This window comes from Aegilops tauschii, chromosome 5, assembly GCF_002575655.3.
Source record: "Aegilops tauschii subsp. strangulata cultivar AL8/78 chromosome 5, Aet v6.0, whole genome shotgun sequence".
NCBI lineage: Eukaryota > Viridiplantae > Streptophyta > Magnoliopsida > Poales > Poaceae > Aegilops > Aegilops tauschii.
The window spans coordinates 575,134,096-575,157,076 of record NC_053039.3 but is presented as its reverse complement, the minus strand read 5'-3'; the positions used below and the strand labels follow the sequence as shown (position 1 = coordinate 575,157,076).

Sequence of the window (22,981 nt, the reverse complement as noted above, 5' to 3'; positions counted from 1 at the left end):
CTTATACTAATTAGGCACTTCCAAGAAATTCCCACGTTAATTAGAGAAAATTAGAAAATAGACGCCGTTGATTTAGTGGGTCCGAATTATAACTGTTCAGATCTACTCGGATAAGGTTTTTTTAAAACGTTAATTAGCGAATGTTTTAGTTTAACCTTAATCCAAAAAAGAACAAATAGAACCTAGATAAGGTTTTCTTTAAACATTAATCAGCGAAGGTTTTAGTTTAATCGTAATCCAAGAAAAGAATAAATAGAACCTAATTTTTTTGTCAAATATATTACAATTCAGATCTATCTAATTAAGCCCCTAAAAATATCTATCTAATTAAACTGTGCATAATCACGACCCGGAGGCAATATCCTCAGGTTACATCAAGTGGGTCGTGGTTGAAGGCTTAATTTCACATATCTCTCTCTTTCACGTCTCTCTCCTATCTCTATCACGTATCTATATTTATACTTACTAATACTAATTAGGCATTTCCAAGAAATTTCCACGTTAATTAGAGAAAATTAGAAAATAGATGCCATTGATTTAGTGGGTCCGAATTATAATGGTTCGGATCTACTCGGATAAGTTTTTTTAACTTTAATTAGCGAAGGTTTTAGTTTAATCTTAATCCAAAAAAGAACAAATAGAACCTAGATAAGTTTTTTTAAATATTAATCGGCGAAGGTTTTAGTTTAATCGTAATCCGAAAAAGGAATAATTAGAACCTAATTTTTTTGTGAAATATATTACAATTTAGATCTATCTAATTAAGCCCCTAAAAAAACCTAAAAAAAGATCTATCTAATTAAACTGTGCATAATCACGACTGGGAGGCAATATCATCACGTTACATCAAGTGGGTCACGGTTGAAGGCTTAATTTCACGTATCTCTCTCTTTTTCACGTCTCTCTCGTATCTCTATCACGTATTTTTCTAATTATTAGAAACACCTTCTTTTTACTGTCCTATCATATTGTTTTTGTGCTAGCTCAATCTCTCACGTTTCTCTCTCTCTCTCTCTCTCTCTCTCTCTCTTTCTCTCTCTCTCTCTTTCTCTCTCTCTCTCTCTTAGGTCTCTCTATTTGGGTAATCAGGCCTTGATATCTCATGCACCTATACAGGGAGGCTTCTTTCTCAAGAATCCGTCCAGACTACAATCACGTCTACGCACGGCCGCATCAAAATTGGATGTAGGCATCAGCACCTGCCGTCCAGTGCACACTCTTTTAATTCTTATTTCTTCCAACCTTTAATGGTTTTTTTTTTATGAACAGATCGCATGTGTTGCATCCCCACCCGCAAGGATTGATCAAGTGCATATTCAGGAGGTTGTGTACGTGCATGTTCAGGGCAAAACAAGTCAGTTTTCTACCTGTGCATGTTGCCGGATGAGCTAGCATGCTAGCTTCTTGCTAGATCGGATCCGAAAGGAATCAAGATAGCTTGCATCATTGCCGTTCAGAGACTGATGTTGTAGGGTAGTATGATCATAGTACTAGCCATCAATTTTCTGTATCACGTGTATTAGCAGCCAGAAGAAATGAATCCTTTTTATATGTGTCAAAGTTAGAGAAGTTTACCTGCACGTTTTATGTGTGTCATCCATTGACTAAAAGATATCACATAAAAATTATACTGTTCTATGGCTTGAGTCTTATAAGTTCATTACCATAAGTCATTTGATTTAAATTAAGTGTACATGGCAAATATTTAGGTAAATGAAAATCACATTGCTCAACTATCTGAATTGTGTTGTTTAAATATATTTTAAATAGTTACATGTAAAATAAAAATCACACCATATGCATGAGGAAATAAGCAGTGTATTAGGCGGCTCTACATCCTTCCCAAGTGAAACCGACAAACATATTATTATGATATATGTTTTACGCATGATTTCCTCTTCATGTAGTGAACTTTGAGAAATATAATGTGATATTATGTTATAAAAACATATTACTATTCTGGCTTTAGATTCTAATTTTGTGTAACTTTATGCATACCTCCATTTGTAGATCTCTATGTTTTTAAACTTATATGCTTCACGAACATCTCAATTATAGTGGTTCATATCATAAAAGCATAGTTGTTCATAATATAGATTGATGGAAAATAATACATAACCGGCCCGTGCATTCGCACGGATTGACGACTAGTTGCTATTAATTGATTTCAAATTGATGCTATTGCAGCATATTGCGCCTTGATCACATCATCAAAATGCATGGATACATAAATACTAATTTTAACATTGATCCACATACAACATATACAGACACCACATTACAATGATGTCTTACTAGTAAAAAGTAGTAGTTATAAAGAAAATGTAACAAGTGCATTATAATAAAAAACATATATATGGCACTCATCACACATAATTAATGGTTTCACGGGTTGTTTAGGAGTGAAAAGAGTGCCGGGCGATGTTCAACACGTAGTGCGTTAGTAGAAGCCGCACATACTGCATGCATTACTAGCCCATATATATGTTTACCGGGTGGTCCTCGGTGCGTCAGCTTGTGGTCAAGCAGCATTTCAAGGAGGGGGGTGTTAGGGACCTCCCCTAGCCCATACATATACTTGGGCTTGCCCTTGGATATCACACTAGCCGGGTCTGGTTGAGCATCACCGGCTACTACGAGCTACAAGTATAGGGGAGGAAGCAACGAAGAAGGAATCCGCGTAGGATCACGTCATTGGCGGCTCCCCTGGCTTCTCCTACCTTTCTTCCACCCCTCTTCCTCCTCGGTTTCTTGAACTTCTATGAGCAATTCCCCTGTATAAATTCTTGTAACCCAAATTGGTGTTCGAGAGGAGTGAATCCATGCGGTACTCTAACAATTTCATAGCCTAATAGATTTAATAGGAATCATATATACTAAAAGAGTAACTTACCTACAACACAAGTAAAGATCGTGGAATAATTCTCTTCTTTATCTTTAAAAGGGCTACGTGGGTTATCGTGGGAGTTACTTGATTTACTTATACAACCAAACACTTGGTAGAAACGATAATTATATGATGTGCATATAGGAATACTTCGAGTGTGGATTTTTAGTACCCCCATACCAGCGTACCATATATCTAAACCACTCGGTTTGCATCAAGATTCGTGTTATCCTTATATGAAAAAAATCTCTTTTTTGTTTCTTCCAAACAAGAGAACATTTGACCTTTCCAGATGAACTATACACAAGTAGGTGCAACCTGAACTTTGCCTTGGTAGATATGTGATTTTCCAAACGAGTCTTTTTCATAACCAAATGGTGGGCGTACAACATAAATGCATTGGATGCACAACATGGTAATATGTAATATGTTGAGTGAAGGGAATAGTAGCAAATTAAACACGGTATCAAATGCTAAGTCGAGGCACTCGCACGCAATACATGCATGCAGCCTGACCGGCATCGACTTATTGTACATAGAGCAGCTAATATAACAATGGCAACGCAGGCACGCTCATCGACACCCTCGAATCCATGCATGTCGATGCGTTCCTGCATGGTCGATCACTCGCAGTTGACCCTGCAGAGGTTTGCGCACTCGGGAATGCACAAGCCGGATTGGATGAGGAAGCAGTAGTTGCACAGGGTGGGAAAGATGTTGCAGAAGCTGTTGCAGAAGTAGGGGCCCTGCGCATTGCACGCCTGGGCGCATCCCGGCCCGCACTGGTCGCATGGTATCTCCTGCGCAGCCGCCGGCGCCTGCAGCTGGATCATCAGGACCAGCACGACACACATGGCAACAGTCACCTTGAGAGGCGCCATTTGTTGGGCTGGATATGGATATGATGGTTGTGTTAGATCGAACTCCTAGCTAGAGTAGATAGGTATTTATAGGCGCACAGCATCCTTCTTGGATCTGGATAACAAAGTCTGCTCCTATGAGTGAGACTAGCCATAACATACACGCTACTCTAGGCTATCTTATTACTACCTTCGTCCTAGATTATTGGCCCCCTTTGTAATTTGTGCTAAACTTTGACCAAAGATTTAACTGATAAAATGTTAGTGCATGTCAAACAAAAATTATATTGTTCCATTCGTATCTAAATATAGTTCTCAATGATATAATTTTTTATGACATGCATGAACATTTTGTTTGTTAAATTTAAGATCAAAATATGGCAAAGAATACAATAGAGACCAATAAACCAGGACGTAGGTAGTACCTCTATAGTGGGTAGTAACATAAGTGTGGTGTCGTGCAAAGCTTCATTTATTACGTTATACACTCGTATCGTCTTGGGATATGTGATGTTACGATAACTAGCTAAGTTACTCAATTCACCCATCTCCTTATTAACTCGTTGTCACATAGGCAAATTTGCTGAGTTGGAACCGATGTTACTCTTGAAGTTACTCCCACTATGGCCAGTCTAAGTCCAAAATATTCCGCGGAAAAGGTCAAGATGGCCAACACCGGTAGCTGAACGCGGAGCGCACGCCACCATCTGGAGGTTCCCGGAAATTGCCTTCTGTTAGTGACATTTTTTCGAAAATGTGATTTAAATCCCCGGCCTCTCCATCAGTCGGTGCATACATTCATATTTATTAATTATTCAACAAAGATCTGACAATAACATACATCAAGCCATCCGAAGCCACCACTTACACCAAACAACTCGACAATATGGAGTGCCCTCTCTCCCACCATTTAGAACTGAGGTCACCGCTGATCTGCCCGCATGACATATGAGGAGCCTACACTCGGTGCAGCAAATCTAATGCATGCACCACACACACACATGTTTTAGAAGCCGTCACCACCATCGAACCGCTGACCCATCTCCAGAAAAGAGATCTACATCATCCTTACCAGGCCGGCCATCGATCGATGCCTCCACGGCGACGAACAACGCTGCCGCCTTGCGCTCGTCCATTCAGACGCATCTATCGCCAAGACTAGGCTGCACCATGCTGCCAAGATCAACTGTCGTCGCGCGGTACATGCGACAGCGCTTCACCTGCCAACCTCCACGCCATTGTTGCCGCTGGAGCCCCTGCCACGTAGGTTCCACCACCCATAGCAACTCTCCCCCGAACACCCAAGCCTCCCAAGATGGCGCCCCAATGAAGGGGTACTACGTGCAGGCCGTCAATGCCCAATCCAAGACGGGTTTTGGGCTCTCTTCCGGGAGGTGGTCGAGGCTGGATAGGAGGGACGTCGGCTTCGCCTACAAGGAGGGTAATGACATCGAGAGCCGTCGCCGATGTTGGGCTGAACCAGCCGACCAAAGTCTCCTCTGGTCCCCATCCGATGAAAGCACAACGTCATCGTGCTACTGATTTGGCCCGATCTTTCACGATACAATGAACTCCTCCGAAATCAGCTGATAAAATCTCCCAATTACGCTAGTAGTACACAATCCCTCGACACAAGAACCTCCCGCCCAAGTAGACGTAACCAGCACGCAACCCATCGGAAATGACAGACCTCAGGCGAAGTCGACCCTTTCGTACAAAAGAAAATTCACCATCATAATGATAAGTTAATTGTCTCATGTCCATCCATGATTTTCCCAACAATATAGAACACACATGCATATGCATAGGAAGCACATCACACACAACTAGATCACCATATCCGCATAAAGTGAAACTCCTTCGACGCGATGCATGATCTTGATAAAACTTGTCCTTCCACCAAAGCTCGTATGGTTCTGGATGTTCAATCAACGGCAAGTTCAAAGCATAACCTACTATCTCACTCACCAAATTCATACTGGAATAGCAATTCATCAACGGGGCACAACTAGTTGGTCCGACATGCACACGCATAAAGCATTGGTACCAAGGCAAGACGCGCAATGGATCCTTCTCCATCGCCATCACCATTTGCGAACTACAATCTTTCCTCATGATAAATAAAAGTATCAATTGTAATTGGAAGAAAACAATTTTACCGTGAACAACCATTGCTTTGAATACCAACTGATGAAAGCCCAACCTCGTCGTTCTACTAATTTGGCCCAATCTTTCACGATGCAATGAACTCCTCCGAATTCAGCTGATAAAATCTCTCAATTACGCGAGCAGTACACGTAACCGGAAGATGGGGTAACGATAACCAACGAATAATCCCTCGACACACGAAAGAACCTGCAATCGAACTAGACGTTACCAGCACACAAACCGTCGGAAAAGACAAACCTCGAGCGAAGTGTAACTTTCACACAGAAACGCTTCATGGTCGAAACATGACGTTTTCTAAACTCCAAAATATAACCTGCTTTTACAAAGACCGTACCAGGATTATATACACCAAGACAGCTAGCATACTCGAACTTTCCTAATAAGTTAAACAAACAAAAACATCTTTATCTCTAACTCTTGACCAACACCTAAGGAAGTAAATATGATCACAAGCTTTAACTTAGCAAGTAATCCTTACAATTTCAATACTTAAAGTAATTAAACACAATTTCCTGGCAGCCCCCATCCAACGTTTCTCAAGGACAGCAAAACCCACCATTTAGACCTGCTCACGTACACATATATCTCCTGTGGCCTTGATCGTGAGAAGTAGTAAACAATTAGGATACTTTCGGTAGTCTCAATCAAAACGTATCATGTCCATGTAGTATAGTCTTGTTGTGGACATGGCAACCAAAAGAAACAACCAAGTTGACACATGCTTTGATCAAACGGTATATGTTGGAATTATTTTCTTCCTTTTCTAATATCCAAGCATGCATTGTGTATTTTGGCAAAGAAGTAAATTGTGATTCTAATTCAACCTTCATTTTCTCTTGATCAAGACGCCTCATGTTATCGCAAACAGTGACGAGCGAAACGGCCTTAACTTAAACCAGACCAACTTCTTCTATGTAATGGTGGTCGACGGTACAAATAGATCTAGTGTTTGCCATATCATCCTCTCCTCCCTGAAACGAAACCCTCCTCGGCGTCAAGTCTATCTTCTCAGCATATGCATCCGCAGAAACTGTCGATGCCAAAAATTCAGCATGTTGAATGTCCATGCCTGCTTTGTCTTGGTCATTGAGTACCTTCACATCAATTGCTTCCTGAGCATGATCACGCCTTTGGTGATATGCCTTGTATCGCTCCAGGGTATATGAGTCAAGTAGTATAAGTCCACCCTTCCATACAAAAGAAAATTCACCATCATAATGCTAACTTAATTGTCTCAAGTCTGTCCAGGGTTTTCTCAACAGTATAGAACACACATGCATATGCATAGGAAGCACATCACACACGACTAGATCACCATATCCGCATAAAGGGAAACTACTTCGACGTGATGCATGATCTTGATCAAACTTGTCCGTCAACCAAAACTCGTATGGTTCTGAATGTTCAATCAACGGCAAGTTCAAGGCATCAACTACAGTCTTACTCACAAAATTCATACTGGAATAGCAATTAATTAACATGGCACAACTAGCTGGTCTGACACACACACGCATAAAGCATTGGTACCAAGGCAAGGCACGCAATGGATCCTTCTCCATCGCCATCACTATTTGCGAACTACAATCATTTCTCATGATAAATAAAAATATCAGTCGTAACTGAAAGAAAACAATTTTACCGTGAACAATCTTTGGTCCGAATACCAACTGATGAAAGCACAACCTCGTCGTGCTACTGATTTGGCCCGATCTTTCACAATACAATGTACTCCTCTGAATTCAGCTGATAATATCTCCCAATTACGCGAGCAGTACATGTAACCGGAAGATGGGGTAACGATAACCAACGGACAATCCCTCGACACACAAAGAACCTCCTGCCGAAGTAGACGTAACCAGCACGCAACCCGTCGGAAACGATAGACCTCGAGCCAAGTGTAACTTCCACACCGAAAATTTATACAAAATAAATAACAGCGACACCCGAAGACGGGCGATTCATGGTCGATACACGACGCTGTCTAAACTACAAAATATAACCTGCTTTTACAAAGAGGGTAACATGACTATATATACCAGTACAGCTAGCCGACTCCAACTTGCCTAATAAGTCGACTGAACAAAAACGTCTTTATCTCTAACTCTCGACCAACACCTAAGGAAGTTAATCTGCTCACAAGCTTTAAATTAGCAAGTAATCGATCATTAAAATTTAAATACTTAAAGTAATTAAACATAATTTCCTGGAAGCCCCCATCCAATGTTTCTCAAGGACATTAAATCCCACCATTTAAACCAGCTCACGAACACATAAATCTCCTATAGCCTTGATCATGAGAAGTAGTAACCAATTAGGATTCTTCCGTTAGTCTCAATCAAAAGGTATCATGTACTTTTATATTCTTGTTGTGGACGTGGCAACCAAAAGAAACAACCTAGTTGACGCATGCCTTGCTCAAACGTGTATGTGTTGGAATTATTTTACTTCTTTTTCTATTATCGAAGCATGCATTGTGTATTTTGGCACAGCAGCAAATTATGATTCTAATTCAACCTTCATTTTCTCCTGATCAAGACGCCTCTCGTTATCGCAAACAGTGACGAGCAAAACTGCCTTAACTTGATCCAGACCAACGTCTTGTATGCAGGCCCGAGCCTGGGGGGTGCGACCTGTGCGCCTGCACAGGGCCCCCCCTTTTCCAGGGCCTCCAAATCTACTACTCATGTAATCTTTTGGGCCTCTGAAAAAAATCTAACCTATTGGGCTTGTGAGACGCTCGGCCTGGCAACTGGCAACCTGGTGCAGCCCCCCGATCTAGAACTGCCTCGTCCAGCGATAGTGGCAGTCTTTCCCTCAAAATCGAAATAAAAAAGAAAAGAACAATTAATCTATTCGATTCATCGAAAGGAGCGAAGCGCCGAGACGTCTCTTGGTCTGTTCGTGTGGCACAGACGGCCCTCGCCATGGCAGGATAGGGTTCCTCCAATCCTCCTTCCTTTCCTTGCTCAAGAATCTCCTATCCAGCAACTCCGTTCCAACTTCCTACATTGTAGATCATTTTCAAGATTCATGAGGGTAGGAGCAGGCGAGCAGCCGGGCACGAAGGCACAAGGTAGGAACGACCGCACAGCAACCGGCAGGGAGGAAAGTCCAGGCCAATCTCCCGATCTCCGAGTTTTAAAGCGTCGTCGCGCCAATAACCAGTGATCCTGTGAGCCCTTTACTTTGATTTGTGATTTTCGCCAACTATTTCGTTGTTTTAAAATCGTATAGTTAATTTTATTGTTCTTTTCATCTATTAGGTATCTAGTATTGAAGACTGTATTACAAAAAACACTAATAAATGATGAGGTTTAATGGAAGACAATACAAAAAAGCACTACTAGGGAAAAGCCTAGCAGTAGCGCGGGTTTTTGGCCTAGCAGTAGCGCGGGGAGCCGCGCTACTGCTACGGCGCTACAGCTAAAGGTTAGCAGTAGCGTCTGCACACCCGCGCTACTGTTATATCAACTTAGTAGTAGCGCTTCCAGCAAACTACGGTACTGGTAATTACTAGTAGCGCGTCTCACTGCCCGCGCTACTACTATTATTCCGTATTCTATTTCTTTATTATTTTATGTCGTATTCATACAGCTTTATACTATTTTTCATACAGTAGCAATTTAGAGATTGTTTTTACATTATAATGAGTTATTAAATCACTAGATGAAAGACCCGCGGATTAGTTTCAAGTGAATGGATCCTAAGTGACCAATTCATGGATTAACTTGAAACTAATCTGCGGTTCTTTCACCCAATGATATAATAACTCATCATCATCATCATCATATTAATATAAAAACTCTTGCATCATATCATCACCAACAACACTAGCTAATAATCATCATAGTCATTACCACCAACACTATTTAATCATCATAGTCATGGTGTAGCTATCTAATCGCCACCAACACTAGCTAATAACAATCATCATAGTGATTACCACCAACACTAGCTATTTAATCATCATAGTCATAGTGTAGCACATCATCATCTTCAAACTCATTCTAGCTAGCTACTCACTCCTGCTGCTCTCTCTCAGGTAAAATAGCATAGAACATGTGTAGCACTCCTGCTTCATCATACTGGAGCATGCAGATGAACATGTCTCCTAATTGTGGGCCGTGCTTCTGATTGCTGCCCCCTAGTACTTCTCTGCTGCAATCCTTCACAATTTTGCTCCAGTCTTTGACTATTAAGACTTGCTCGCTTCGAGAAATCTTAAATGCACTAAAGTGCAATGTATGATGTCTTGGCCGTAAGCTAACCATTGTCATGCGAACTTTATGCTCGATCCATTGAGGCACAACTATCATCAGGAGTCCCTATTGAAGAATATCATAGTAACATACTTAGAAATGAAATTTAGCCTGAAAAATAATGTTTGCAAAAGATGCACTGAGGACAAATAGTAAAAATCTTACCATCTTTCCTAAATAGATGTGACCGTAGTTCAATACGCACGCTAGTGGCCGCACGTTTTGAGTAGTAATATTTTAATGTCCAGGAATTTTTTTTTCTTGACAGTATCAAGATCCTCAAGCCATGAAACATAATGACAGTATCAAGATCCTCAAGCCATGAAACATAATGACGCTACTTCTTGTTATGACTTACTGTATCCACTTCGAAGGTCTCATCCATCTTGATGCTGAAGTGCCTACCACCAACTAGGTGAGGCCTGTCGCACGGGCCGCGCTCGTCTTCGCAGTATTCGCACTTACCGAAATCCTTTTCTTCGTCAGACATTTCCTATGTTCATAGTTGAAACATTAATTAATTGAAAATCGATCGAAGGCAACTACCAGGAAACTCAACACACACATCGCTATTAATCAATATACAACGGGTTAACTTTAGGTCTGTCGAGTCTTCCTTCCTAAACTCTCATCTCACATATATGGTGGGCACTCCCTCTCTGATATTGCGACAGTCGGTGATGGTTGCTACTCCTCCTTCCCCTAGTGCATAAAGTCAACTCAAAATGTCGTTTAATTCTCTTTCTAGCAAATCTGGGGACTCGATATTTCCTACATATTCTAGCACAAGTCATGCTTAAATTCACAGAAAAATCCGGTATGACCTTTGCTAAAAATAGGACATATCGAGCGCCCCAAATTTGTCGGAATGGAAATGAATCAACACTCCGGAAAAATACCTAAGGAAGTAAATATGATCACAAGCTTTAACTTAGCAAGTAATCCTTACAATTTCAATACTTAAAGTAATTAAACACAATTTCCTGGCAGCCCCCATCCAACGTTTCTCAAGGACAGCAAAACCCACCATTTAGACCTGCTCACCTACACATATATCTCCTGTGGCCTTGATCCTGAGAAGTAGTAAACAATTAGGATACTTTCGGTAGTCTCAATCAAAAGGTATCATGTCCATGTAGTATAGTCTTGTTGTGGACATGGCAACCAAAAGAAACAACCAAGTTGACACATGCTTTGATCAAACGGTATATGTTGGAATTATTTTCTTCCTTTCCTAATATCCAAGCATGCATTGTGTATTTTGGCAAAGAAGTAAATTGTGATTCTAATTCAACCTTCATTTTCTCCTGATCAATACGCCTCATGTTATCGCAAACAGTGACGAGCGAAACGGCCTTAACTTAAACCAGACCAACTTCTTGTATGTAATGGTGGTCGACGGTACAAATAGATCTAGTGTTTGCCATATCATCCTCTCCTCCCTGAAACGAAACCCTCCTCGGTGTCAAGTATATCGTCTCAGCATATGCATCCGCAGAAACTATCGATGCCAAAAATTCTGCATGTTGAATGTCCACGTCTGCTTTCTCTTGGTCATTGAGTACCTTCACATCAATTGCTTCCAGAGCATGATCACGTCTTTGGCGATCTTCCTTGTATCGCTCCAGGGTATATGAGTCAAGTAGTATAAGTCGACCCTTCCATACCAAAGAAAATTCATCATCATAATGATAACTTAATTGTCTCAAGTCTGTCCAGGGTTTTCCCAACAGTATAGAACTCACATGCATATGCATAGGAAGCACATCACACACGACTAGATCACCATATCCGCATAAAGGGAAACTACTTCGACGGGATGCATGATCTTGATCAAACTTGTCCATCAACCAAAACTCATATGGTTGTGAATGTTCAATCAACGGCAAGTTCAAGGCATCAACTACAGTCTTACTCACAAAATTCATACTGGAATAGCAATTAATTAACATGGCACAACTAGCTGGTCCGACACGCACACGCATAAAGCATTGGTACCAAGGCAAGGCACGCAATAGATCCTTCTCCATCGCTATCACCATTTGCAAACTACAATATTTTCTCATGATAAATAAAAATATCGATCGTAACTGAAAGAAAACAATTTTACCGTGAACAACCTTTGGTCTGAATACCAACTCAGGAAAGCACAACCTCGTCGTGCTATTGATTTGGCCCGATCTTTCACGATACAATGTACTCCTCTGAATTCGGCTGATAAAATCTCCCAATTACGCGAGCAGTACATGTAACCGGAAGATGGGGTAAGGACAACCAACGGACAATCCCTCGACACATGAAGAACCTCCCGCCAAAGTAGACGTAACCAGCACGCAACCCGTCGGAAACGATAGACCTCGAGCCACGTGTAACTTCCACACCGAAAATTTATACAAAATAAATAACAGCGACACCCGAAGACGGCCGCTCCATTTACGATACACGATGTTGTCTAAAATCCTAAATATAACCTGCTTTTACAAAGAGGGTACCATGACTATATATACCAGTACAGCTAGCCGACTCAAACTTGCCTAATAAGTTGACCAAACAAAAACTTCGTTATCTCTCACTCTCGACCAACACCAAAGGAAGTAAATCTGCTCACAACCTTTAAATTAGCAAGTAATCATTGAAATTTAAATACTTAAAGTAATTAAACATAATTTCCTGGAAGCCCCCATCCAATGTTTCTCAAGGACAGCAAATCTCACCATTTAAACCAGCGCACGAACACATAAATCTCCTATGGCCTTGATCATGAGAAGTAGTAACCAATTAGAATTCTTCCGTTAGTCTCAATCAAAAGGTATCATGTACTTGTATACTCTTGTTGTGGACGTGGCAACCAAAAGAAACAACCTAGTTGACACATGCCTTGATCAAACGTGTATGCGTAGGAATTATTTTCTTTCTTTCTCCAACATCCAAGCATGCACTGTGTATTTTGGCACAGCAGAAAATTATAATTCTAATTCAACCTTTATTTCCCCCTGATCAAGACGCCTCACATTATCGCAAACAGTGACGAGCGAAATTGCCTTAACTTGAACCAGACCAACGTCTTGTATTCAGGCCCGACCCCGGGGGGGTGTGACCTGTGCACCCGCACAGACCCCCCGTTTCTGGGGCCTCCAAATCTACTTCTCATCTAATCTTTTGGGCCTCTGGAAAAATATCTAACCTATTGGGCTTGTGAGACGCTCGGCCTGGCAACTGGCAACCTGGAGCAGCCCCCCGATCTGGAACTGCCTCGTCCAGCGATTGTGGCAATCTTCCCCTCAAAATCAAAAAGAAAAACAAAACAACGATTGATCTATTCGATTCACGGAGAGGAGCGAAGCGACGAGGCGTCTCTTCGTCTGTTCCTGTGTGGCACTGGTGGCCCTCGCCACGGCAGGTTAGGCTTCCTCCAATCCTCCTACCTTTCCTTGCTCAAGAATCTCCTATCCAGCAACTCCGTTCCAACTTCCTACGTTGTAGATCCTTTTCAAGATTCAGGAGGGTAGGAGCAGGCGAGCAGCCGAGCACGAAGGCATACGGCAGGAACGACCGAACAACAGCCGGCAGGGAGGAAAGTCCTGGCCAATCTCCCGATCTCCGAGTTTTTAAGCGTCGTCTCGTCAATAACTAGTGATCTTGTGAGCCCTTTACTTCGAATTTTGATTTTCGCCAGCTATTTCGTTCTTTTAAAGTAGTATAAGACGAGTGCATGTAGGGTTTTTTGTTTTCAGTTGCTGTTCTTTGGGAGTCATGAGGATCTTCCTATATTCAAGTTTGAGAACCTGACAAGCTTTTCTCTAGATGGGTGCCGTATCAACGACGACTTCCTCGGGCTGCGCAAATACCTGTACAACTCGCCTAACCTGCAGAAGCTCACTTTGCGACATTGCAAGGTGCTGCTGCTACTTCTTCCATCAACAACTAATTACCATAACTTGAAACATTCCGTAATATATTGGCATTCCATTCCAAAATATACTTGTAACATTGCACTGCTCAACAGGTCTCGGATTTCCAATCTACAAAGGAGGTGATGAAATGCCGCCAATCATATTCCAAGGGCATGGCGCGTTTCAAGTGCAACAACCTTAGGCTTACTGAAACCATACACCGAGATGGTGATGCTTCTGTCGATCCGTTTGTCAAGTTTTTCAGGGGCGTGCGGAGGAATCTGCCAAACAACAAGATCAAACTCATTCCGCTCAAGAAGAAGAAATAAAAGACTGAACTCGCTATAGTCGATTAGCGGAAGCGTATGGCAATACACTAGGTTTCCTATCATTTGCTGATTTCAGGAAACTAGGTTGCACATGTGTCATCATTTTTACCTTTTTAATAAATTCATCATGAGTCCTTGGCTTTAATTGTGTCGGATGGTTGAGATCGTTTGGATTTCAGCAACTCGTAACTTTTATACTAGTGTAGACTAGGTTCTTGGTTGAAGTGGAAGTGTCACGATCCCCTCGTCTATATATATGGATTTATTTTTCATTTGGGATGGCATTTTCTCATCTTTTATTGATCGTGTATGTCACCGACACCTCTGAGATCATCCTCCGGTGAGATTGTTCTCCACCTACACAGTTAGAACCTTTCATATCTTGACTTTTTTATGCACTTCATATCTTGACTCAGTTATCCACCGTCTCCAACAACATTTATAAGCACGAACGAATTTAAGGAGAAGAGACAATCTGTTATTGCTCAATGACTACTATGCCAAGCTTCATCTCAGGCATGAATAACTACATTCAACATCGTCTACAATGTCACAAATCTACTGACATGGAAATGCATGTTGGCACAACCCAGCACGCGCCGAGCCCTATCATCTACAACACTTGAAGAAAACACCTTCGAGAGAGGATCGCTACTCGACCTTCAATGTAGTCAGATCCAACCAGGAAGATCAAACGTGTGAGAGACAACAAGACAACAAAGGAAGCAATGCTGAGTACCAAAAAGGAATGGACAAGAGAGTAAATCACCAAATCATGGTTCATTCCTTCAATTCTCAAATTAACCATGATAAATACAGTATATATGTTACCCCAATTCTCCTCATGTTTCTCTTCTACTTTGGATGCGTCAGATATGCCTACCTAGGAAGCTATCACACATGTATACATGCATATGAACAGTCACACACCCAAACACACACACACACACACACACACACACACACACACACACACACACACACACACACAAAGCCTTCTTACAACATCAGCACACTCGGTGGCTCAGGGCTAACTCACTTTGGAGCTGCAATGGTGTGGATGCTGGGCCAGCAGGAGCACCTGCCAAGCCTCTCATGTCTCCTCACATCTAGACGAAGCAAAACATACAAGACGACCCAGTAGCCGATCGCCATCAGGAACAAAACAAGGAGATTCATCCACTTGGCACCCGTCGACGATGATATGCCATACAAGCCTCGGACAGCCTGCACGCCGGGTATCGTCCTCGTGGCCCCGACTGCAAATGATGTACTGACATACTCGTTCTGGACCAAGCCCTGCAGCAGCATTGCTTGTTAGCACGCCTGATCCGGTAAAAGCAAGATGAGCATAGGGTTTATGTAGGTTACATAAGATGGCCATATATAACTTACCTGGACAGCATATGTCTGGAATGAAATGTAGGACATCGGATAGTTCCACACGGGCGCTGGTATTGCGTCTTGGATCCGAAAATACCCTGCCACCAGCATCATGATAACTTGAAGTAGCCACGGTTATTTAATAATGTTGGTTCATTCAATATGTGTGCCCACTTGAAAGAAGACCAAGATGGAAGCTCACATATAAGCAAATCAAGGTTAAGATGCACTTGTAAGTCTCAAGCCAGATGTACGCAACAATCATCATGAGCGCTTCGTTCGCCAATAGGCACATAAAGATGGTGATTATAAAGTACATAAGGAAGCTGAACTCATTCCTGAGGCCAATCAGGGAGTAGAAAACCAACGACGACGAAATGGACACCAGAAATAGGAAGGAGACGCTGGATAGGAAGTGGCCTAGTAGGAAAACCAATGTCCCATAATGCCGGTTTGAATCCTCATGGGAATATATCTGCATAGGAGGGAGCATTATGTTACAAACATACCTGATGTTCATATGATTTTGGTGCTTATTGTTTTCACCAACAGAATCCGCGTTGAAATTATTCTACAATTAAAACTATTAGGAAGGAAGTGGCCATAATGTTGCAATTCCATTTTAAAGAAGAAAAACCCGACCTTGATCTCATCAATATGAGCAGGCACTTCGCAAACACTCAGAAGGACAAGAAATGAAACAAACACAAATATCGCAGAAATCCTAACCTGTCAAAACAATGTGACCTTTGAGCATCATCAAATCATAAATGCAGTTAATTACTTGAGAATAAAAATATCTAGTAAATTGAAATGTAATACTGCAGTGACACTGACCACTACAGATGACAATGAATGACCAATATCGATAAATACAGGGCAAGCAGCATATACAAGGCAAGCCTGCTCCAGAAGTACTTCCATTCTCTTGACATAACTCGCAATGATCTCCAAGTGAGAATCCCAATTCTCGCTGCATCACTGCTTTGCCTTTACTTTTCAAGTAAGGACCTTCGTGCATCACACCATGTAGATAATAGTTTATTCACTATCATGGATATTGCAGTGTCCAATTTCTCAATCTAAAGTATCAGTTGTGTGTTTGTGGAATGGGTGACATAGATGGGATTTTCATTACCCTAGGGTGTAGAGCAGTAGTACCTTGTCAATCAATTTTGCAATCATGGATTCAACAGCAGCAGCTTCAGCCGATGATTTGTATGTTGCTTCTAGTGTCCGGATCGCCACAGCAGTGTCCATGCTCACTGAAGAGAAATCCCCTTGATCATCCTGTTAATAACTACAAAGCTTTTTAACTCTCACAAAAAAAATCAAAAGACACCTGCAGATTTTTGCACATGGCTATGATTCTGTCGAAGTCTGTATTGATTGGTCTCACGAAGTGTGGTCAGATGGACTTTGCATGATTGGACATGAAAACCCAGCATTTGAGAAGTGCTGTAACAGAACAAGACCAAGTAAGAAAACTCCAGAAGGTAACGGCGCTGGTGCCCCGGCTTTACTCCACCCGCCCCTTGGAGTAGGGCACATGTGCGTCACGATCCAGCCAGCGCACTGTGCCATCCAGGAGCACCTTCCCTTCGATGGCGTTAATGACCTCGGACATGAGCCTGCATCTCTTATATTAATCCCCGGTTACTTCTCTATTTACCTCTCCAGGGTCCAGGCTGTTAATTTTGCTTCCTGCATATGTATTTTTCATTGATATTAGATTGTTCGTGATTCCTCCATGGCTGATGACTCAATTCATAACCGGATGCATAACGTGTGCAAACAGGACACTCTCCCACCAAGTGTATAGGCTTTCAAAATGGCCACCTCACACACATAACTCAATTTTATAACATATTTTGGACTTGAATTTTTTTTCCATCTGTAATATACGTCACCAGAAGCCCCGCTCTATAATTTGACAACTTTTAGAGTTGGTTTGTTATTTTCGCGGCATTAACTGAATTTCGGGCAAGCAAAAAAGGCGGTAAAGTTCTGTGGCGGGCTATACAGGATGCCCGCCACTCCTGACTTCTTGATTATTATTTTTTTGCGTGGGTGACTGCATTGTGGAAGTGACGAGTACCTTTGTTGCCCGCATTGCAAACATCTTGATATGGAAAATAAAAAATTTGAGAGGGTCATCCCACTATGTTTGTACTGGGTGTATTCCATGACCGCCACTCTAAGACGAAGTAGCAGTGGCGGGTGGGTAGCAACGCCCGCTAGTGGCAGGTTTCAACACGCTAGCAAATTTTGCTAGTCCAGCTATGGCGGTCATTCGGGCGCGCCCGCCACTGCTACACCACCAGCACTGGCGGTGCGCCCTGTCACCCGCCGCTGCTGGTTTTCAAAATTAGTTGTGGCGGGTGTCCGGCTTCGCCCGGCACTAATTTGAGTTCACCTATAAGCCCTTTCCCGGTAGTGGACACTAGCTACGAGATTTGATACAACACACGGGCAACAACCACTGACAATTGCATTAAAAAAAGTAACTGCTAGCCTACTTGGAGCACTCTAGTCTCTCTGTATTGGCATTGTGACGATAACAAACTCTATCCAACAATTTACCAAGCAGTCGGTCATTAAGCAAAAAATAACCAGGATCAAGAGAGCAAACATGAGCATATCTATGCGCAAATGGTGTGTTCCCATCATAGCTAATTGCAACAATTCACAAGCACACAGTCCATATGCAACAGTAAAAATAAAATGAATAACAGAATAATCAAGAAATACAGTGACTGAATTATGAGGATAGCTTTACCAATTTCCGTGGAGAAGAAATTGCTGGGAAAATCCAGCAAATAAACAATCACACGGCTAAAAAAGTTTACACCATCTAAGCAGACAGATCCAAAACTCTCTCTACACCGCTCCAGGGAAAAATAACCAGCTGGGGAAAATCCTCTACCCATTCCTCACATCCCATGACCTAAAGATTTTTTTTTAAATATTACTCCTTTTATAAAAAAATTCAATAATGTATGACCTAGTTCGTAAATTACAATTATATAACCCCGTCGGCCTTCATTATCCTAGCAAAGAAAAGAAAAGACTAGGATTCCTTTATCAGCTTTATTCAACATTACTCGTTTACTAAGTCATTTAGGCCTTGGCAACTATTAGATGTGGCATCTTTGTTGTTTGCCTTTTATCATAATTACCATGCATTTGACAATAAGTAGTAAGCAGGATCAGAAGAAGGGAAGGTAACCGCTGCCAGGTTTCAATGAAGTTTGGATATGCAGTTTCAGTTGGTGTTGTCCTCGTCTTTAGGTCATGGTGTTGTCCTCATCTTTAGTTCAAAAAGCCTAGTAGCGGCGAGCAAGGCTCTCAGGGGCGCCCGCAACTGCCTCTCTGCCACTACTAATATGCCAACAGTGGCGGGCGGCCCCTATCTGGCGACACGCCCCGCGTCGCCCCGATCTGGCTACATGGGGGAAACGCCACCGTCGATGACTCCTGAGCCCGCCTCTCCTTCCCCTCATCTTCCCGCTGCCTGAGGGGACCATCGGCAAAGCTCGCACGGGATCCTATGACGGCGGCGGCCGGGCATCTCATCTCGCGGCAGCTGCTGAGATCTGGGCAGCTCCGCGAGATCCCGACGGCATCTTCCTCGTCCATCGGTGGGGCTGCTCTTGGTCGGCAGCAAGTTGGTCGCTCGTGACCGCATGGTGTTGCGGCGCGGTCGGCGCACGTCCTCAAGCCGTGCTAGTTTGGATCTTTGCCCGTACAAGTCTGCGGACATGTGTGCTGCATGCTGCTGGACACCATGGTGGCCTACTACCATGATGCTTATGGTGGTGGTCCTCGTACTCTTTTTGCTTCATGGAAACGTCCTCCAAGATCGGTCCTCCTCAATCTAGTCACCGACGTGTTCCGAAACTGGTGCTGGAGATTTTGCCCAGGATATCTGGATCGGACAGAATCTAGTCGTGCACGTCCATATCTGCCTACGAGGTTCTGAGGGCATGGTGCGAAGCTCTATTGGTTGATGATACCTTGGGACATGTCGGCTTCTTGATTTCCATGGTGGAGAAAATGATGGAGAAGGTCATGGTGGTCGTGATAGGAGGATCAACTAGACGGACGGAGCCTTGGTGGCGATGGAGTCAGCCAGGTGTCAGATAAGTCTCGGGAGTAGCAGTGATAAGTGGGGGTGGCAGCACTGGCGGATTTCAGTTTTGGTGGTACTCCTCGAGTACCGGTGAAAACCTAAGGTCTGATCTTCATTGGTTGTGTCTGGCGATTGCCTTGCTAGAGGGATTGTTTTGAGAGTGCGGCCTTTCTCCAGGATGAAAACCCAAGATTTTGGATCGGGCAACGACGGCACTTGTGCACTGTTTCCTTCTTGGAGGCATTGTTTTTGGAGACCTTTTATGTATTTCGGTTGTTGTATTAGGTGGTGGTATGTGTGCTGCTGTTGAGAGGAGCCGACCGCTGTGGCAAGATCATTCTTTTTTTCCTTTCTTTTAATTTTCTCCTTTGGTTGTGTGCATCCTGGATGTCTTTGTGACATCTTGTTGGTGCAGAGACTGGGTGTAATTGGTATCTTCGCGATATTAATTGATTCTCCTTCAAAAAAACAGTGGCGGGCGGCCGCACGCCAGTGGTAGCCCATCTTCACTGGTGGGCAATCACCACTGCCCGCCAGTGGTAGCCCATCTACAGTGGAGCGCTATCACCACCGCCCGTCACAGAAATTTTGTGCAGCAATGGCGGGCCCTTTCCACCGCTCGCCACGGTGTTTGGTGCCCGCCATCTATATCTATACTTATACTAATTAGGCACTTCCAAGAAATTCCCACGTTAATTAGAGAAAATTAGAAAATAGACGCCGTTGATTTAGTGGGTCCGAATTATAACTGTTCAGATCTACTCGGATAAGGTTTTTTTAAAACGTTAATTAGCGAATGTTTTAGTTTAACCTTAATCCAAAAAAGAACAAATAGAACCTAGATAAGGTTTTCTTTAAACATTAATCAGCGAAGGTTTTAGTTTAATCGTAATCCAAGAAAAGAATAAATAGAACCTAATTTTTTTGTCAAATATATTACAATTCAGATCTATCTAATTAAGCCCCTAAAAATATCTATCTAATTAAACTGTGCATAATCACGACCCGGAGGCAATATCCTCAGGTTACATCAAGTGGGTCGTGGTTGAAGGCTTAATTTCACATATCTCTCTCTTTCACGTCTCTCTCCTATCTCTATCACGTATCTATATTTATACTTACTAATACTAATTAGGCATTTCCAAGAAATTTCCACGTTAATTAGAGAAAATTAGAAAATAGATGCCATTGATTTAGTGGGTCCGAATTATAATGGTTCGGATCTACTCGGATAAGTTTTTTTAACTTTAATTAGCGAAGGTTTTAGTTTAATCTTAATCCAAAAAAGAACAAATAGAACCTAGATAAGTTTTTTTAAATATTAATCGGCGAAGGTTTTAGTTTAATCGTAATCCGAAAAAGGAATAATTAGAACCTAATTTTTTTGTGAAATATATTACAATTTAGATCTATCTAATTAAGCCCCTAAAAAAACCTAAAAAAAGATCTATCTAATTAAACTGTGCATAATCACGACTGGGAGGCAATATCATCACGTTACATCAAGTGGGTCACGGTTGAAGGCTTAATTTCACGTATCTCTCTCTTTTTCACGTCTCTCTCGTATCTCTATCACGTATTTTTCTAATTATTAGAAACACCTTCTTTTTACTGTCCTATCATATTGTTTTTGTGCTAGCTCAATCTCTCACGTTTCTCTCTCTCTCTCTCTCTCTCTCTCTCTCTCTTTCTCTCTCTCTCTCTTTCTCTCTCTCTCTCTCTTAGGTCTCTCTATTTGGGTAATCAGGCCTTGATATCTCATGCACCTATACAGGGAGGCTTCTTTCTCAAGAATCCGTCCAGACTACAATCACGTCTACGCACGGCCGCATCAAAATTGGATGTAGGCATCAGCACCTGCCGTCCAGTGCACACTCTTTTAATTCTTATTTCTTCCAACCTTTAATGGTTTTTTTTTTATGAACAGATCGCATGTGTTGCATCCCCACCCGCAAGGATTGATCAAGTGCATATTCAGGAGGTTGTGTACGTGCATGTTCAGGGCAAAACAAGTCAGTTTTCTACCTGTGCATGTTGCCGGATGAGCTAGCATGCTAGCTTCTTGCTAGATCGGATCCGAAAGGAATCAAGATAGCTTGCATCATTGCCGTTCAGAGACTGATGTTGTAGGGTAGTATGATCATAGTACTAGCCATCAATTTTCTGTATCACGTGTATTAGCAGCCAGAAGAAATGAATCCTTTTTATATGTGTCAAAGTTAGAGAAGTTTACCTGCACGTTTTATGTGTGTCATCCATTGACTAAAAGATATCACATAAAAATTATACTGTTCTATGGCTTGAGTCTTATAAGTTCATTACCATAAGTCATTTGATTTAAATTAAGTGTACATGGCAAATATTTAGGTAAATGAAAATCACATTGCTCAACTATCTGAATTGTGTTGTTTAAATATATTTTAAATAGTTACATGTAAAATAAAAATCACACCATATGCATGAGGAAATAAGCAGTGTATTAGGCGGCTCTACATCCTTCCCAAGTGAAACCGACAAACATATTATTATGATATATGTTTTACGCATGATTTCCTCTTCATGTAGTGAACTTTGAGAAATATAATGTGATATTATGTTATAAAAACATATTACTATTCTGGCTTTAGATTCTAATTTTGTGTAACTTTATGCATACCTCCATTTGTAGATCTCTATGTTTTTAAACTTATATGCTTCACGAACATCTCAATTATAGTGGTTCATATCATAAAAGCATAGTTGTTCATAATATAGATTGATGGAAAATAATACATAACCGGCCCGTGCATTCGCACGGATTGACGACTAGTTGCTATTAATTGATTTCAAATTGATGCTATTGCAGCATATTGCGCCTTGATCACATCATCAAAATGCATGGATACATAAATACTAATTTTAACATTGATCCACATACAACATATACAGACACCACATTACAATGATGTCTTACTAGTAAAAAGTAGTAGTTATAAAGAAAATGTAACAAGTGCATTATAATAACAAACATATATATGGCACTCATCACACATAATTAATGGTTTCACGGGTTGTTTAGGAGTGAAAAGA

The 22,981-nt window shown here is 41.8% G+C and overlaps 1 protein-coding gene across 1 annotated transcript; it reads right to left on the bottom strand.

Annotated features, from left to right (window-relative positions):
• Positions 1–15,432: 15,432 nt before the first annotated feature.
• LOC141023220 (uncharacterized) lies at positions 15,433–19,419 on the bottom strand. The gene is made up of 4 exons (XM_073499566.1): positions 19,171–19,419; positions 16,942–17,070; positions 15,793–15,807; positions 15,433–15,696 (listed from the first exon to the last, which is right to left on the bottom strand). Exons 1-4 carry the CDS (start codon positions 19,417–19,419, stop codon positions 15,433–15,435), a joined length of 657 nt encoding a protein of 218 aa, XP_073355667.1.
• Positions 19,420–22,981: the final 3,562 nt, after the last annotated feature.

Coding starts and splice junctions, on each gene's coding strand:
- LOC141023220 (XM_073499566.1), bottom strand. CDS start 19,419: ATGGACGAGGAAGATGCCGTCGGGATCTCGCGGAGCTGCCCAGATCTC. Junction 17,071..19,170: donor GGGGCCGCCCGCCACTGTTG/GCATATTAGTAG, acceptor AGTTATTAACAG/GATGATCAAGGGGATTTCTC.